Raw genomic sequence first — 18,701 nt, forward strand, 5'->3', positions numbered from 1 at the left:
ATGCACCACTAGATCATATAGCAGAACGCGGGTAAATGTCCACCGTTCCTATTGTTGAGGACGATCGAAGCCAGCTGACCTTGCAGCCATTCGATCATCTACGTGTACACACATACGCCACAGATGGCTTCACGACGGAACATCTAACACTCTGAAAAGCAAGCGTGCAACATAACCAGAATAGAGGACACATGTTACACTCTGCACGCCCCTTTAATCTTGCGACACTTGAATGTATATTTGGCCAGGGATATCTGGGGTACCCGTTCTGCTGTCACAGCGTCCAGATTCGCCCTATTCTCCTAGGTGCCCCCACCTGTTAGTCATTTCAAAGTTAATTTCGATGGCGGTAGGTCGGCGGATAGAGTTCACGGAGGAGCAGGCTTGGTGATCAGAGATCATCAGGGCAGGCTGATTGCGGCAGGAGACCGATGCACCCCTGGTTCGACTGCTATTGAGACAGAGTTTCGGGCAGCCTGGGAGGGCGTCTCTTATGCGAGAAGGGTACTTGGTGCAGATGGGGTTTACCTAAAGGGTGACTCCTCTACGGTGATTGACTGGATACGAGGAGTGGATAGATTTGGAGATGGCCATCCACTGATTCGAGAGACCCGCAGATTGGTTAAGGAGATAGATTCCTTTCATGCCGCACATGTGTATCGGAAGGCAAATAAAGCAGTTGATTGGGTTGCCTCCTTTATTGCTCGGTATTTTGGATAGTTTATTTGGACTAGGGATATTGATATTCCTAATTCTCTATTTTATTTTCTTTCTGCTGATGTAGCTGGCTGTACTCATTTAAGAGCAATATGAAACGTCGTTTTACCACCAAAAAAAAAAAGTATATTTGGAACAAGATATCCCAAGATGATACGTGACGGTCATTATACTTACTTACAGTGCTTATCTGCAATCATTGTGTCACGCCCCGAGCCCGAAGCGCGGCAGATGCCGCACGCCCGCACGGCGGGCCGCACAGGCGTGCAAGGCATCGGAACATATCGGAGCAAATACAGATGTTCAAAACTTATTTAAGGGTTAATCACATATGCTTTAAATTAACCTAAATAATTAAAGTCATTCAAAAGCAGTCTTACAAAATTTCAAAATAACATTTGCTAACATAATTCAAATGTCCAAACTAATCTAACTGAAATGCCAATAATCATCGAAACATCTAACGCACTCCCCAATCCCAGTACTACTCTCGCCCAAGCACGCTTAACTGCGGAGTTCTGATGGGATTCGGTACATTAATGCTGCCAATTTTCCAAATCCATGAAACCTGTGTTTTGCGGTGCATATAATCTTACTCTCATTTTCCATCTTCATAAAAGAACTGGTAGAAAGGTATTAACATTTTCCATAAAATTTAAAGATAGGAATTTACATAAGAAATTGTTTCATTGCCATAAACACAAGAACAACTTGATCTAATACACAAATATTAATGCTAATTGATAACGTGTCCATGTGATACAATCAGCCACAGCACAATAATTTACATTCTGCAATAAAAAATTATACAGCTATTTGCACTTCTGAAGTGCAATTTTACATTAATACATAGGACAGTAAATATAAATGGCAGAAAAAAGTACTAATTGTCCACCAGAAACTTGGCATATACGGATGGCCAAATGCCATCTTCCAAGGAAGCCAGAATAATCAAAAGGAGATAAATAGGAAGGGACTGCAATAGGAAGAAACTGCCACACTTTCCACAGCTATCAGATTAAGTCACTTTGCCAGAACATCCATACCAAGGGCTGAATTCAAAGTTAGCAGAAACCAGAAGTCAAGGGATACTGAAGATGATAAAGAATCCATATTTTAAGCCTTTAGCTAAGGATACTGCAGTTTTTCTGAGACATTACAGTTTGCAGATTTTTCCCACCATTCTGTACATGATCTAGGAGAGAGGATGGAAGCACACTGGATTATATTAACCCAAAATGATCTGACCATGCTCCTCTTGGCAATCAATGGCCTGATTTTAAAGTGAGAAGACCCTGGCATTGCAAAGTTCCAACATTCATGACCCGATGCATACTGCCAAAGGAACCACAATAATCAATGCAATGATATATCATATAAGAGGACTAGGGATTCCTTACACATGTTTTAAGGTTCCAATAACATATCCCGTTGATAGCTGAAAATTTAAAGCAACAACAAAGGACAGGAACAGATTGCTAATGAGGAGGTCGTATCAACAAAATAACAGTCTTCTGGTCACATAATCACATCTGTATTCAATCAGATCAGTACACATCGAACAGAACTCTTAAATAGAAAGTAAATCTGTACCATGGTATGTACTTCAAGCCAAGACAAGGCAATCTCTCACAATTTTAAACAGAGAGATTCATGACTTCTTTTTTTGGGAACTTCCTGTCAACTAGCCAGCTTGAAAGCATCAATAAAAAGGCCATAAGTGAATCCCATCTTAAAGTTGTTGAGGAGGGCAAGAGGAAAGGTTATCTTAGGCCGACTATAATAAAATTTAGTGGCATACTCTGTAAGAAGAACACACAACACTGCAGCAATCACATCATTCACACCCAAAGCACCGAAGGACAGAGAAATGGTCTGTGCAACATAGAAGCCTCCTAGTAATGAGATACCACCAAAAAGCGCTCGCCGAGAACGGCTTCTGAAATAGTTCCTTGAGACCTCTGGGATGATACGAATGATGTCAACCAACCTCTGTGGCCCCTCAGTTTCTTGTACTGCACGGATTCTGAGGTTCCTAGATGAGTATTTACGAGGAGGCATTCTGGATCTCTGAAAAAACATTTTTGTTTCTGAACCAAGGCTAAGGCTGAGAAGGGCAGCAGGGACAGATAATGAACCACATGCCATTGGAGACACTATAATCAAAAGAAAAGTCAGAATACAAAGACATAATGCTCTAAATAAATAAATAAAAACATGCAGCATGCACACTTGATATTCAGATTAAGACCTTCGAAAAAGTTGCTAGTGGCAGCAATATATGAAGAAATAGAGGAAAAAACTTTTGGAGGTTTAAAAAAGTCGCAAAATGTCCTTTGAGCCACCAAACAACTTCATCCAGACCACAAGCACAACCCAGATGAGTTAGCTCTAGATTTTATAGAAATAACAGTTACTTGGGCAAATTTCTTCTCCGGGACATGAGCAGATACTTCCTGATGTTTCACTATTTGGGTTCCCAGGTGTGAAAAGACACACTTGGAAGTCTAAACATTCTCAAAATCAGAAAAATATAAAAGAACCAGAAATATGTCAAGTTACAGAGATTTGACAAAGATGATGATCAAGATCATAATACATAGCTATGATGATAAATCTTGACAAATCATTTGTTTGTCATTACTTCTTATATATCATCAATGATACTGCATGCTCAGACCTACAATGTCCAGGGATCCCAACAAAAAACAAAACCCAATTCCCATGTACTTTACTTCTGGTTAGCATGGAGACTAAAAAAAGGTGGTCTAATGCACGAGGCTCCTGACATTGTGGGGTATGCAAAGGGTTAGATATATGTAGCCTTACTAGAGTTGGGCACTGGGCCGGGCCCTGAACCGGGCCTGGGCCGTGCCAGGCACGGCCCGTCTCCATTAAAATACCCAAAATACCCCTCAATTTAGCCCAAAATACCCCTCAATTTAGCCGTTTTTGGACTGTTGGGAGGGGCATTTTTGGAAAAATCCCAAAATAGCCGTTGGAAACGGCTATTTTCTCCCCCCCCTCCAGACGGGCCGTGCCAGGCACGGCCCGTTTGCGCCCGAGACGAGCCGTGCCAGGCACGACCCGTCTCGTGCCGTGCCGGGCCCGCCCCGCCAATCGACGGGCCTGGGGCCGGGCCGGGCTTTGGTTTTCTGCTGAGCGGGCCGGGCCAGGCACGGCCCGTTTAGACCCCTGGCCCGGTGGGCCTGGGCGGGCCGGCCCGGCACGGCCCGATGCCCAAGTCTAAGCCTTACCCCCACCCAGGAGAGGCTATTTCCATATTTCGAACCCATGACCTCAAGATTATAGTGGAGCAACCTTACCATTGTGCCAAAGCTCAACGTGAACCCATCTTCCACCATTATGAAGAGCCAATACGGAGACTAAAATCTATCAATTTAAGATAATGACTCAAATAGCAACTACCCTATGGACACTACAATTTTGCACAGATTATTCAAAAAGTAGTTTAATCCTGGTGAAAATATGTGGTTATTTAGACTTAAGAAATCATTTGGAAAGGATACATATAGCTTTAAGTCTACACAAAATAGTTCTAAAGATATCAGCTTAGAACTTATAAGCCAGATGCAATACATGTAAGACCACTTAACTTTGTATGACTATTGAACTGTAGCTCCAACAAGCTACAAAAATTAGGGGGAAAATGTAACAACAATCTTCTCGGTTCCATCTTCACAATAAAAATGAATCTCTTCTTGCAAAATAATTTTTAAACAAGCATATTTATACCAGCAAAGAAAATTATTGGAAAAAAATATAGCGATGCCCCTTCAACTTTGGGCGAGAAACACATTGTCCTCAAAAGTTTAAAAATTTTCAATTAACCATCAAAACTTATTTTTCTGTGTCAATGTGGCATGGCCATCTATCTATCCCCTGACATTATTAATTGAGTAAAATGACTAAAATACCCTTAATATTGATTGTAAAAATTATAGTAAAAAAGTAAACTCGGAACCCCTTCCTCACAACTCAACCATTGTCTCTGAAACCATCATTGAGTTCCAGCCCCAGAAGCTCGATGTGGGATCCTCTAATGCTAAGCCCATGTCCTCCATGGTCTCGAGCATTGATGCGATACATCTCCATGACCTCCCTCACAACTCCTCCAACTTGTCTAATTTCAACTCCAACATCTCCGTTAGATACTTGAGCCGAGGCCCTGTCACCAACCTGCAAATCAAATAGTAAAAGCTTTTTTAGCTGTAATTTTTGTTGAGAAGAATCTTGGATTTTTAGATTTTTTTCCCTGTTCCTTTCATTAAAGACATAAAGATACCTTTGTTTAAGAATGATCCACTAGCACAGGAGGTTAATTCACCTTCCCTGGATGATCAATTGTTCCTCTGGAGTTCATTGATCCACCATCACCACTACAATCACCATGAGAAACTAATTTATTCACCATCGATCATCCAATTGTGTGAGCCTTGACTCCTTAAAGAAACCCTAGCACTCTCTCGCATTATTGGATCATCCTTGTCAAAGAAACTGTTGCTTTCTCTCGAATTACTCAAACTCGGTGCTGAGCCCCCTCTTCCAGAGCATGGCGCTAGATAACGCTACCACCATATTGTTCAACCTCTTGCTAAAGGATTCGAACCGAGCATTGATCAAGGCGAAGCGAGACATGACAGCAATGCTTTGCGTCCTACCGCGGCACTGGTCGGACTTCCAGGTTTTGATCGAGTCCGCAGGAGCAGTGCAGGATAACACAGCCATTGCCCTTTTTAACCTCTCCCTGATGGCTTGAACCGGACTTCAATTGGGCTGAAGCGATACGTGGCGGCACTGCCTCCTGGCATGACACCGGTGAGACTTTCAACTTTGATCGGATCCACAAGGGTGATTCCGATGTTGGTGTCCCTCCTTTGGATCGCCAACTCGATGGTGCAAGAGAATGTTATGCGCTACAGATGGACTGGGGGAATGAAGGGGGAGGCTATCATTCAGGGCTTTTGTTTTCTTTTTTTCATTTTTTTTAATTTTGACATAACTTTAGCCACACAAAAAAAAACTTTCTCCCATGAGCTTGAACACCAAAAGATCACAGTGTGGAGAGCTTGAGGAGGACAGTAGCCACGAGGTGCTTTCTTCAAGGTAATGGGAGAAGAGAATTAAGTACTTGCCACATGACTCACCTCCCAGGGCATTTCAAGAATAGCAACATTATTATCACGTGATAATCACATCGTAATGCTTACTAACAGAGATGGATGGCCAGGCCAATTGATACAAAAAAATAATTTTGACGGTAAAATGAAAATTTTAAAACTTTTGGGATAAATGTGTTTCTCGCCCAACGTTGGAGTGTCGTTGTATTTTACAAAAAATTATTGTGTAATCCCTACTGAAAACCATAGTTCTTATGGTTCGACTAGAAGGTTTTTGCAACTAAACATATTGAACACTTTAATTGATTTCTTGACCCCATAAGAAAACAGAGCTCTTTCATCCTGATGATATATCTTATCAGGTAGGATTGCTAGTCAACTAACTTAAGCTCCCACGATAGGGCAGTCAAACATGCAAGCCATTCATGAGCCAGCTCATGTTCACCTCAAAATTTGGGATGAGTTTCAGCCTGTTGAATGAGAAAATGAGCTGACCTACAGCTAGGGCTTAGCTCTCTTGAGCTTGGATAAATTAGCTCGAATTATGAATATACAGTATAGATGAAAAACTATTTCAAATTTATTTATTGTAAATCAACATAATTTATAAAACAGAATGTATATTTATTACAACACAAATACATAATGCAGATAATTAGCTTAAAAAATGTAAATGGAAGTCGTAAGAGATGTCGAGCACTCACCATATCTCTCAAACAAGCTGTTCATAAATAGATTGAGTCGAGCTCATGGTTAAATGGGCTTGCTCATCTACACCCCTGCCCACTGCTGGATAGCCAAAGCAAGCTTGCTCGTTTTCAGGTTTTCAGTCATCGTTTATAGTGTAAATAACAAGATTGCAGCCAAATAGCAGTCAAGAAGATGGAAAAGTGTCCTCATGTTCTGATTTATGAAATTTGACGACTTAACGCCCAAAAAAAAACACTCAACATACCTAAAATGTTCTATTTTCTTTCTTCCATAATAAATTCTCTTTAAAAATGAAACCAAAGAAAGAGATGCTAATTCCCTTTCAATATCAAGATAAAGCTGAAGTTTTTACCATTGAAGGAACAATCTAAAAGCAACACGAACACACAATCTGAGAAGCCATCTCTTAAAAAAAAAAAAAAAAAAATTTGTAAACCGTGCTTGAAATCACATGCGCGCGCGCGCGCGAGAGAGAGAGATGGAAAAGGTACCTCGGCCTCAGAAGGAATCCCCCAAAGAATTAGTGCAGCGGGGAAGGAGAGGCAAAGAGGGCTCTAAAAACCCAAGCCCTAGGCCGGGGAATTTAACTTCGCTGGGCCTGGAAAATGGAGGATGGCCCAAAAACGGGCAGCTGTGCTACCCCGTACACCAGTTCATGGTAACCCACGAACCAGCAGTTTGCATCAACATCTGGCCCGTGTGCAATTTTTTTTTTAAGCTTTTTGCATACGAACCTCCATATTTTTATAATTATTTTTTTCAAACTTCATATTTACGTATTAATCTCTGTATCCAAACCCAGCCCCAATATGCCAATAATGAGTTGGGTATGAGTTCAAAGTTAGAGTCATCGAAATTCGACTAATTACCAAATCTATTTCTATATAAATATATATATATATATAATATTTGTTTTATTGATATATCTCCAATTTTGTCTTAACTTTTTTAGTATATCAATATTTTCTAGGTTTATATAGGTGGCAGAAAAAAATATATATTTTAGCTTTTGTTCCTATTATCAAAAATCTTAGCTGATTTCAATCCAGCAATACATAGACACCCACTTGCACCACCTGAGATCACAACTATAAGCACTCACGTCAAGGATCATCCTACCTAATTTTTAACGATAATCAACTTGGTTCCAAGTTAATCTATAGAAGAATTGTAGACTCAATTTGATCTTGTTATCTGAATTTGAACATTTTGGGTTGGATCTGGGTCATACTTGACCTTGAATTGACTTGAATGACCTACTGAGTCTATTTTTTTTTTTTCCATGGATCTGGCTCAACCTGACTGACCTAATCAGCTAATGGGTTGGAACAGGTCCAAAATCATGACCCAATAAAAAATTAAGTTAGGTTGGAATCAAGCATACCCTACTTCGACCTAATCCATCTACAACCCTAGCTCCAACATAATTTATTATAAATAAGTCTTAGTAATCCATAAATTTGATTTTGTTAATAATATGGTTAAATGTGAGTTTATGGTGTGAAAAAGAGTGTTGGGTATTTTGGGAGATTTCAACAAGTATAATCAAAATTTGGTCCTATTTAATTTTAGGAGTTATGTTATGAGCATAATTCTCTGCGGCACTATAGAATGATGTGCAACCTCGATGATCGTTATCAAAAGATGGATGGCCATTAAATAATGTGTACTATATGTAATATGGCACACACTCTAGATTGTATTATTTGATGGCAGTCCATCATTGCTATCGAAGGTTACACAACACTTTAGGATCCTACTTGATGAACAAAATTGAAACTGATGTTGCTTACCATATAGGTGACCTTTAGCGACCCAAATGGAATCATCGAGTTGATTTTAGATCACCACTGATCCTTGTCCCTAGGTAATCTGATCACGAATGATTTAAAATCATCGCATTTGGTATGCTATGTTCCAATAATTAAAGTTTATAAGGTATCCACGAGTAAGTTATTTAGTATTCCATAGAAATCCATAATCACCCATCATATAATACCAAAATTACCCTTAATATATCTCATAAAAATATATATATATTTTTAATCATATAATATATTTTGTAAAAACATATCTATTAGTCCTATAAATTATTAATCCTATAAAAATATATTAGTTGTCATTATAGAATTAGTATTTTTATTTATACTTATAATATATTATTTTTAATATTAATAATATTTTTGATTAAAACTAAGATAAATAGAAGTAATATATTAAATATTTTTATTAGGTAAATATAAAGTACAATAATATATTTTTACTATAATTTAAATTTGCCATTGAATAATAATATGATTAATATTATATTATAATATAATATATATAATGTCAATATAATATAATATTATATATATAGATATATTAATATAATATATTAATAATATATTGGTATATTAACATTATGTTGAGAAACATTTTTATTCTTAACTTTTAGCCTAAACTTGCAGTCTCAAGTTTATAGGAATCTTACGTGTGTTTTTTTTTTTTTTTTTTTTTTTTTCTAAGGAAAAAGGGGTAGGGGGAGGAAGGGATAAGCCCACCCCCGCGTAGCAGCCCTCACTGGGCCCCCGCCCCGCCAGGAGAATGTTCGATGCGGGCAGAAATGGCCGTGTGTTGGGCACCCCGACCGGTTTTACTTGTACCCTCCCCACCCGTAGGCCCGGCTCAGCTACTCCTCTGAGCTCTGGCTCGAGTCCCACGTATGAGTACGTCACACCCGGCACCACTCCGGCTACTAGCGGTTCAAGAGCGATCCTACACCACAAGTCCAAGCAGTGGCCAAAGTAATGAGCTTCGGTCCACAATTTAATCGTCGCCGCAGCGATTCGAACTTAGGACCTTATGGTTAGAATTGCTGCCCAGTACCACTAGGCTACCACCTTGGTGGCCGAATCTTACGTTTTCGGCCGGATATCTATTTATTAGATTTGGTGGTAATTTAAGAAGTAATGATGATTTAACTGCGATCGTGCAATTAAATATAGTAATCTCGTCATTCTAATGAAATCAAGTAATCATCTTTTCTCTTGGGTTGATCGCCTCGCTGCCTATAGAGTTCTTGTATACTCTTACCATCTCCACTCCATCCTGCGGCCTAGGGTTTATGGGAAGCCCGGGTGAAACGTCGAAGGATGGCGCTCCCCTCCCCGCTCCTCTCCCTCCTCCCCCACAAACCCCTCTCCGAGATCAAATTTTTCGTCGAAAGTATCACATTTCCACCATCAAAACCCGAACTTCACGGCCGAAACCCTAGAATCATCAATCCTTCGGCCGCCGCAGCATGAGCAGACGCGCGGCGGCGATCGTTCTTTCCCAATCGCCGGCCACCTTCGCTTCCCTCCGAGCCAATCACTGCTTGCCGCCAATGCAATCGGGGATTTCCCGCCTCCATTCGTTCAAAAAACCGGGTATTTCTTTCTTCAGCAGCGGCAGTAGCTGTTCTTCCCCTGATGACGATTTGAATGGTTTGGTCGACCCCGAGTTCTCCCCCCCATGGAACGGAGCGTGCCGGGATCGAGAGGATTGCCGGGGGGCCTCGGTGTCGCCGAAAGACTTTGCCTTTTTACAAGAGGCAATCGCAGAACGTGATGCTCTCCCTGGAAAGACTCTCGATTCGGGTAAGTTCTCTGAGGAGGCCATTTTGATTGCCAAGGCAGTTAGAGCAAGTGGAGGAGTCTTCAATGACAAAACTGAGAAGTTTTTGAGGCAATTCAGAGGGAAGTTGGATGAATCGCTGGTGATCGAGGTGCTAAGACTTGTCAAAGTTCCTGAATTCGGTGTCAAGTTCTTCATCTGGGCTGGTCGGCAGATTGGATATAGCCACACAGGTCCGACATATGATGTACTAATAGAAATTTTAGGTTTTGATAAGAAGACTAGAGTCCCTCAACATTTCCTCAAGGAAATTGGAGGGGATGATAGAGAAGTGCTTGGTAGAATGCTTAACACATTGGTTCGGAAGTGTTGCCGCAACGGATTTTGGAATGAGGCACTGGAGGAGCTTGGGAGGCTCAAGGACTTTGGTTACAGACCATCAAAAGTGACTTATAATGCTTTGATTCAGGTTCTTCTGAGTGCTGACCGATTAGATTCAGCTTTTTTAGTTCATAGGGAGATGTCAGATTCGGGCTTTTCTGTGGACCGTTTCACTATGGGTTGCTTTGCGCATTCGTTATGCAAAGCCGGGAGGTGGGTGGAAGCTCTCAATATCATAGTCAAGGAAGATTTCACGCTCGACACTGTTTTATGCACTCAAATGATAAGTGGGTTGTTGGAAGCTTCTCTTTTCGAAGAAGCCATGTCTTTTCTTCATAGGATGCGCTCCAACTCTTGCATCCCAAATGTTGTGACGTATAGGACACTGCTTTCAGGCTTTCTGAGGAAGAAGCAACTTGGCTGGTGTAAGAGAATTATTAATATGATGATTACAGAGGGTTGCAATCCCAATCCATCATTGTTTAATTCGCTTGTTCATGCATATTGCAACTCAGGGGATTACACTTATGCGTATAAGCTGCTAAAAAAGATGAGTGCTTGTGGTTGCCGACCGGGTTATGTGACATATAATATCTTTATTGGAGGGATTTGTGGGAATGAGGAACTACCGAGTTCTGAGCTGATGGACTTGGCAGAAAAAGCTTATGAGGAAATGCTGGATGCTGGATTCGTACTTAACAAGATAAATGTCAGTAACTTTGCACGGTGCCTTTGTGGCATGGAAAAATTTGAAAAGGCTTTTAGGGTTATAAAGGAGGTGATGAAGAGGGGTTTTGTACCTGATACTAGCACATATTCAAAGGTGATTGGTCTTCTTTGTCAGGCTCATAAGGTGGAAAAGGCTTTTCTTTTGTTTCAGGAAATGAAGATGAATGGTATAGTTCCTGATGTTTATACATATACTATTTTGATTGACAGTTTCTGTAAGGTTGGTCTCATTCAACAGGCTCAGAGTTGGTTTAATGAAATGAAGAGAGATGGTTGCACTCCAAATGTGGTGACTTATACTGCCCTTATACATGCTTATCTGAAAGCTAAGCGACTCTCTGAGGCAAATGAGCTTTTCGAGAGTATGATTAGCATGGGATGTCATCCAAATGTTGTCACGTACACTGCTTTAATTGATGGATTTTGCAAGGCCGGCGAGATTGATAAGGCTTGTCATATTTATTCTAAAATGAGAGGTAATTATGAGGATCCAGATACCAAGACATCCTCTGAAGGTGATGGTGCTGATGTCGCAGAGCCAAATGTTATTACGTACGGTGCATTGGTCGATGGCTTGTGCAAGGCTCATAAAGTAGCTGAGGCTCATGATTTACTGGATGCAATGTCTTCTGCTGGTTGTGAGCCAAATCACGTTGTCTATGATGCTCTCATCGATGGCTTTTGCAAGGCTGGGAGACTTGATGTAGCACAAGAGATATTTGTAAGAATGTCTGAGCATGGTTTTACTCCCAACGTGTACACATACAGCTCCTTGATTGACAGGTTGTTTAAGGATAGAAGACTTGATCTTGCGTTGAAGGTTCTTTCAAAAATGCTAGAGAACTCTTGTGCTCCAAATGTCGTCACTTATACTGAGATGATTGATGGGCTCTGTAAAGCTGGTAAAACCGAAGAGGCTCATAAGCTTCTGACAATGATGGAAGAGAAAGGTTGTAGTCCGAATGTCATCACGTATACTGCCTTAATAGATGGATTTGGTAAAGCAGCTAAAGTTGAAATGTGCCTAAAACTTTTTAGTCAAATGAGCAAAAAGGGCTGTTCTCCAAATTTCATTACATATAGAGTATTGATAAACCATTGTTGTGCTGCTGGCCTTTTAGACAAGGCCCATGAACTTCTAGAGGAGATGAAACAGACCTACTGGCCAAGATATACAGCAGATTATTCCAATATGATTCAAGGATTCAGCAGGAAGTTTGTCATCTCACTTGGTCTTTTAGAAGAAGTGGCAGAATATAGTTCAGTGCCAATTGCTCCTGCTTACAGCATACTCATTGAGAGTTACTGTAGAGCTGGTAGGCTAGAGACAGCCCTTGAATTGCACAAGGAGATCATAGGCATGTCATCATGTTCATCTATTGGCAACCAGAATATGTATTATTCTTTAATTGAGGCCCTTTGTTTAGCATCTAAGGTTGAGAAAGCCTTTGAACTATATAGTGAGATGACAAGGAGAGGTCATGTTCCAGAACTAACTGTTCTGTTTTGCCTCATCAAAGGACTCCTCAGAGTGAATAAGTGGAATGAAGCTCTTCAACTTTGTTATTGCATATACCACCATGGTCAGTCTCGCTTTCGCCCCATATCTCTAAATTCTTTATGGATAATATTGCTCTCTCTCTCTGTCTCACCCCTCTCTCTCTAGAGTTTTGACAATGCTTATAACTCTGTGTCCTTGTTTAATTGTTATGACTCCAAGTGCTTACATCTCCCTTTGCAATTTGGTGTGTATTACTCCTTGTCGATCTCTTTGATAGATAGCAAAACATGTCTGCTTAGAGAATTTTACTTTAATAAACTAAAATTTCAGGACCTATGAATTTACTGCAAAGGTATTGTCTTTTAGTGAACACTTTTAGACTTATTTTTCTTAATGTTAACCTTTCAGGGTCATACCTGATGAAATAATAACACTTCTATATATCTACCAATTTGGATTCAACTTTTCTTTCAGGGACATACCTGAAGCCATATTATGTTGCATGAAAATCTGGACCATTGACATTCTAAAAAGCTAAAGTTGAACTGGCTATTGAAAGGAATCTCTCACATTACAAAGGTTTGAACTGGATATTGAAATCCATATGTTAATTAAAAAGCTAAAATTGTATGTTAATGGGAACTTTTTCCTGTAATTATAGGCACATGAGCTTGGTCTTAAATTTCTTGTGATCTGACATATATCATGATATAGGAGATAAGGTGTAGAACCTTGTGCTTTGTATCTAAGGAGACAATTGGAGAGCAATGTGAACTGAACAATGGTATATCGAGTACCTTTTTTTGGCATTAAACTTGTACATTGACTTCATCACTCAAGATACATGTCTAATGAGCATAATTCAAATTTTAATTATTTCATGCAGAGAGCTGTATGTTCCATAACTTGCTATAATGCTAGTAGAGAACTACTTGTTGATACGTATGTGTGGACTAACCAACTAGAAACAGAGTTATTGTTGTCATTATTATCTATGAATTTGTTGGATGCAATGCCATTGTGACATACAGTTTCATGTTGACACCTTAAAAGTCAGCATTTGTCATATAGATTATACTATGACTATCATATTTTGACACCATGGTGAAATGAAGATACTATGATTTGTATAATACTTGAAGAAATTTCTGCCATATATTGGAATTTGAAGATAATATTGAATATTGATTTTGCTAACAATGTGGATATGTCACAGCAAATTTGTTGCAATTCTGGTTACAGCCTTGAAAACTATTGTGATGTACCTATTTTGATGGCTACAAAACTAATAAAGATTATACTTTGAAAACATTTGGATTCATCCTAAACCGCATCAGTTTTGAACTAGAGCTTTTGTTCACAGACCACATGATCATGCTCAAGTTTTAAGGTGCCATTGATGAATGAAACATTTAACTGGACTTTGTGGAGCAATTTGTTATTTGTAACAAGTTTGCATTGTTTTATGCAAGGGCAATGGCTGATAAAATACATAATGCTGGTATTTTTGTTTAACAATTGCGTTTATAAGTTCTCTCTTCCCGTCTACAAGATCTATAGGGAGGGGGACATGATAAAATATAGCAACTTCATATCATCAGTGGAGCAGCGGGAATACTTGATGCTGCTTTCGTATATTAGGTGTCAGATTGGATGATAACAAGCCTTGTATAAAATTAGGAATTTGGCTTTGAAAGAAGTTATGTATTCATTTGGTGCTCGTTCTGTGATTTAGTCAAGTGCGTGAAGAACAAGAAGAAATCTGAGACTAGCAATCTCATTGATAGAATAAAAACTTACTGGAAATACGGTGGGTTGTACTTTCATATTCTCATATGAAGTGGCAGCTGATATAGCTGGAGTTATGCGTGGAAGGGTCTTTGTTGGCTTGGATTTATCTTCCTTAATGCAACAGAATGATATCATGGTACACACTCTCTTGGTCAACCACTAAGTAGCAAAAATTATGGAAACTTGCCCCTAGACTGCAATACCAATGACGGACCATGGGCTCAATACACTTGGGTATGGAGTCCAGACTGAAAATCTCTGACTGGCCATGTTGGAACAGATCAGGGGCTATAACCTGTAATTCCATTATTGTTTTTCACTGTCCGGGAGTATCCAGAGGAATCTCTGAAGTAATTGGCAGGAGCCAAGAAGTGATGTATGATTTATAATGGGTGGAAAACCTAGTGAGAGAACTTTGTAGAAGTGCAAAAAGAAAAGTTATACCTAGTTAGACTTATGATCTCATTTTTCGTTGTATGAGAAGATGGAACTAGGTACTTCAGCAACATGATGAATTGCTAAACTCTGCTGCTGCCATCAATTTTTTTTCTCTTGAAGTAATGACTTTTTTTCTGTTTCAGTCTATTGTAGTTATCCAAGTTGTAACCACAAATAACAAGTCATAACTGCGATATTCCATGATCAAATCCTGGAGTCCTCTTTTGCTAATTTTTCCTAACAAATATTTTTTCTATGTGAGTTTAATTAGAAAATTCCTACATCATTCTGAAAAGCTAAGTTGCCCACAATGTTTTAAAACTTAAGAGATTTTCCATAATATGCTCAAATGCCACAAGGTAGATGATCAGACCCCATGCACTAACTCATGGACAGAGACACAAACATGCTCTTTACATATTTTCACATGCACGTACTTTCTAAATAGTGAATGTAGTGAACTTCTACATTGTTTTTTTACTTTTCTAACTGCACTCTCTCAAGTTTGACATGATTTTATTAATTCAGTTCTTCAAAGGGATTTTTGCTTAAAGGTGTATGGTATTATATTAAAAGTGGTGGATAGTAGATTACTCATCTAATTGATGTCACTGCACATGCATGTCTGATATGCTCTTGTGCGCTTGTTAGCTTTGTATTACTCCTATAGAGTGTATTCTGCAACTGTTGATGTTCATTTATTAACTTTTACCTTTTGAAATAGGGTATACACTGGCAGAGTCGGGAGGGCTTTGACAGGAGCTAGTGATCAAGCACTTCAATCTTCTACTAGCATCAGTTCATTGAGAAGGTAGTGCTTGGACTGATAATTGAGAATACACCAGCTAAGAGCTTCTAGTGTTTATGACATACCAAAAGGGACCCATGGAGATGACTGCTACGTTTCTGTAAAATGGTACTCATTTTCTGCTTCTTACGTTTATCTCTCAAATTATCTTGGTTCTACTAATGCTTTAAAATATGCTCATGTTGCCAGACTCTGCTTGTGTTGTTTGAAGAAACACAGTTGTTGTACTCAATAAGCAGTGGTAACTGATTGAGCATGGTGAGCTCTATCTCTCTCTCCGTCCCTCCATTCCTCCCCTTCCTCTCTCTTTGTGCCAAATTAAATTAATAAATAACTTTTCTTTGTCTTTTGTCAGCTAATCTGGATATGATTCTTGGATAATCTCCGCCAGTAGTTTGTGAAGCGACCTTTAGTTGTCATGGGCTGTAATCTGGGCTTCTTTGGGTTATCTGAGATTCTGGTGCAGGCATGTCACAAAATGCATCGCTGGGGTAGTTTTTGCTGCAGCCCCTACCAAGATTCACACTCTCTAACAAATTATTCCCAACATTAGGGTTTTTTCACATATTTGTGATTCTTTTAGATCCAACAGGGAAGGAATATTGATGGAGCTAGCCAAGGTGTCCATCTCAGTAAATAATTAAGTCAAGCTTGAATTTTGTTGCAAGAAGTCTGAACTCTGGACCTCTCATGTCTTTTGCATCCTTTGTTCAATAATTATTAACAGGGAGGTGCATATCTATGTAGCCCAAGGAAAGAAGTCACAACACCATCTGAAAAATGTTCAGGTGCTTTTAGTGCAGTTATATGATTTTGACTTGGGTGTTGATGTGACTAAACCATATGATTCATATATATGTTTGGTTAGCATATCGGATACAGTTTAAAAATGCAGATCTAATGAAATCACATTCTCATTTTTATTGCAATTTTGTTTTATTTATATATTTGCTTATCTGCAGGCATCTAATTGGCAACCATTAATAATTGAATTTTTGAATTTAATCACTTACGCCTGATTCTTTCGTATTTCTTTTTAGGTTCCATATCTTTTGTTTCAGATCTCTATTTACCATCTTAACCAGATTAGTTATTGAGGTAACCAGATTAATAAATTATGTTCTGTCTCAAAGATCTGGAATGTAGGTTCAGGTTTGTTCTGAGTGGAGTATTTGCCTCACTACTTCAACAGGTGGCTCAAGGTTCCATCCAATTTTTCCAGGAGCACTATGTATCTAGTTTTTTTGGCAATAATGGTGGTAAACATGCACTCATGTGCCACCCTCTTCTATTCTTTGTCAAAGGGTCTCATATCTCGGCCAAGATATCAATTTATATTGTACAGGGATGTCATATAATTAATATGCTGAGCTTTAGGTGCAACATCTTGTAAAACAAATGATTTATCCTTATTTTTCTAGGATATTATGCTTGGTGCATCATCTCTCTGAGTCGATTTGGAAGAATTTATTCATGGATTATCTTGTGCAAGCAGTAAGGTTTATTGGCTGATATTTCCTAACAATGTTAAATTAATTTTTAATTTTTAATTTTTAAATACTCAAATCAATCCCTTTGAATATTATTTGAATGGTATTTAAATGGTAGTTATTTTGGGTTATCATTCGCTGAAGTATTGATATGTCAGTTCCTATTATCGGCCTGGATACCGGAATTTCTTGAATCTTCCTAATTTTTTGCCAACTTCCAATCTCAGTGTCAGCCACTCACTCAGATGAGTGAGATCTCAGGTTAAAATCTTTGTTCTTGGGTCCTGATCCAGGTTAAAATGACTGGATAACTATTAAGGTCAGGATTTGAGATTTTTTTTTTTTTAGAATCTAGAATTGTTAGAGCTGCATGATGGTCAAATAAATGCTTTTGGCACATCACTTGCATTTTTCCCATTGATCTAGTCCTTCAGTAACTAGCTTTTTGAGTTTCAGCAATAATTAATTGAATGTTTCTCCAAATTCATGCATCCGATGAGCTAAAATTTCCATGCTTCTTATTATACCAAAGAGTAAATTGTTGGTCTCTAGTTTCCATGGGAAAAATGAAGTCGCCAAAAGGAATTGGTTCCCCACATCACTTTTGCTTCCAATCCACAGGTCAGTCATTGTATGTTGTCCTAGACTGAAGTAAATTACAGGGAAATCAGGCCCTTCTTTAGGCACAGTTGTTGTGCATGATAAATGATGCAACCAACTGTAAATGGATTGACAAATTAAATCTTTGGTTTTAAAAATACCTGTCTGACACATGAAGTTTATAAAAGAGCAGATTTGTGATACATGATAGTATCAATTTCCAATTATTTTTTATGGTTTTCGATATGTTTCTTGAGCCATCTCCCATGTCCTCTCCATTTTGGTGGAATACAAATTAAAAGTTGGTTCCATGAGACAGTGCCTTGCATCTATGCTTTCAAGTGAGCTTTGATAAAGATGGAATCTTTTACCCAAAACAATGTTGGAATATATAAACTTTGATTTTTCTTGAATGTAAGTGTGGAAACTCTTTGAAGTGGTTATCAAAGATGTGCATATAACTCTAATATGTGTAGATAACATACTGAAGATATATGATAGCAACATAATTATGGTTAAGGTTATGATCTTAAAAGTAGCTCCATGAGAAGCAAATGCAATTTCTTTTTGGTGGAAAACTGGTTGGCAAGACACCTATTTAAGGCCTAGAAAAATACATCCCATGGATGGAATTAAATTGCATTAAGCAATTATGGAAGAACAAATAAGTATCAGTATCAATAGCATAACCAGCAATCTTGTTTGTTGCTTGATTGTCCTCTTCGAAAATGTGATTAACTTTAAACTCCTACAAACCCTTGGTAATAGTCCAAATATCTGCAAAAAATGTGACTAAC

At 38.8% G+C, this 18,701-nt stretch overlaps 2 protein-coding genes across 15 annotated transcripts; one reads left to right on the forward strand and one right to left on the reverse strand.

Annotated features, from left to right (window-relative positions):
* Positions 1–1,385: 1,385 nt before the first annotated feature.
* Positions 1,386–7,151, reverse strand: NPQ6 (YCF20-like protein (DUF565)). Of its 10 annotated transcripts, none has more exons than XR_016400317.1 (4): positions 5,024–6,552; positions 3,970–4,917; positions 2,311–3,541; positions 1,386–2,052 (listed from the first exon to the last, which is right to left on the reverse strand). XR_016400317.1 is itself a non-coding variant. In XM_089930190.1 (4 exons), the coding sequence occupies exon 4, from the start codon at positions 2,941–2,943 to the stop codon at positions 2,398–2,400; it is 546 nt and encodes a 181-aa protein (XP_089786316.1). In that variant the 5' UTR covers positions 2,944–3,541; positions 3,970–4,917; positions 5,024–5,665; positions 7,061–7,125; the 3' UTR covers positions 1,386–2,397. The 10 variants fall into 10 exon arrangements, 6 of the variants coding, with proteins under 6 accessions (XP_089786316.1, XP_089786318.1, XP_089786317.1 ...); XR_016400314.1 differs by having other exon boundaries at positions 1,386–2,012; positions 2,118–3,541; XR_016400316.1 differs by having other exon boundaries at positions 1,386–1,769; positions 1,878–3,541.
* Positions 7,152–9,590: 2,439 nt separating this feature from the next.
* Positions 9,591–16,686, forward strand: LOC103717529 (Tetratricopeptide repeat (TPR)-like superfamily protein). Of its 5 annotated transcripts, none has more exons than XM_088720106.2 (6): positions 9,591–12,859; positions 13,252–13,356; positions 13,439–13,561; positions 15,731–15,922; positions 16,004–16,072; positions 16,170–16,686. In XM_088720106.2, exons 1-2 carry the CDS (start codon positions 9,853–9,855, stop codon positions 13,281–13,283), a joined length of 3,039 nt encoding a protein of 1,012 aa, XP_088576232.1. In that variant the 5' UTR covers positions 9,591–9,852; the 3' UTR covers positions 13,284–13,356; positions 13,439–13,561; positions 15,731–15,922; positions 16,004–16,072; positions 16,170–16,686. The 5 variants fall into 5 exon arrangements, with proteins under 5 accessions (XP_088576232.1, XP_088576233.1, XP_088576231.1 ...); XM_088720107.2 differs by having other exon boundaries at positions 13,492–13,561; XM_088720105.2 differs by having other exon boundaries at positions 13,252–13,561.
* Positions 16,687–18,701: the final 2,015 nt, after the last annotated feature.

This window comes from Phoenix dactylifera, chromosome 4 (assembly GCF_051530095.1).
Source record: "Phoenix dactylifera cultivar Ajwa chromosome 4, Ajwa_hap1_PhDact_Kaust_v1.1, whole genome shotgun sequence".
Lineage (NCBI taxonomy): Eukaryota > Viridiplantae > Streptophyta > Magnoliopsida > Arecales > Arecaceae > Phoenix > Phoenix dactylifera.

Excerpts from the sequence above, each read along its gene's own strand:
- NPQ6 (XM_089930192.1), bottom strand. The coding sequence starts at position 2,943 with ATGCTGCATGTTTTTATTTATTTATTTAGAGCATTATGTCTTTGTATT.
- LOC103717529 (XM_088720105.2), top strand. The coding sequence starts at position 9,853 with ATGAGCAGACGCGCGGCGGCGATCGTTCTTTCCCAATCGCCGGCCACC. Across the intron at positions 12,860-13,251 it reads TTATTGCATATACCACCATG|GGACATACCTGAAGCCATAT; the intron begins GTCAGTCTCGCT and ends CTTTTCTTTCAG.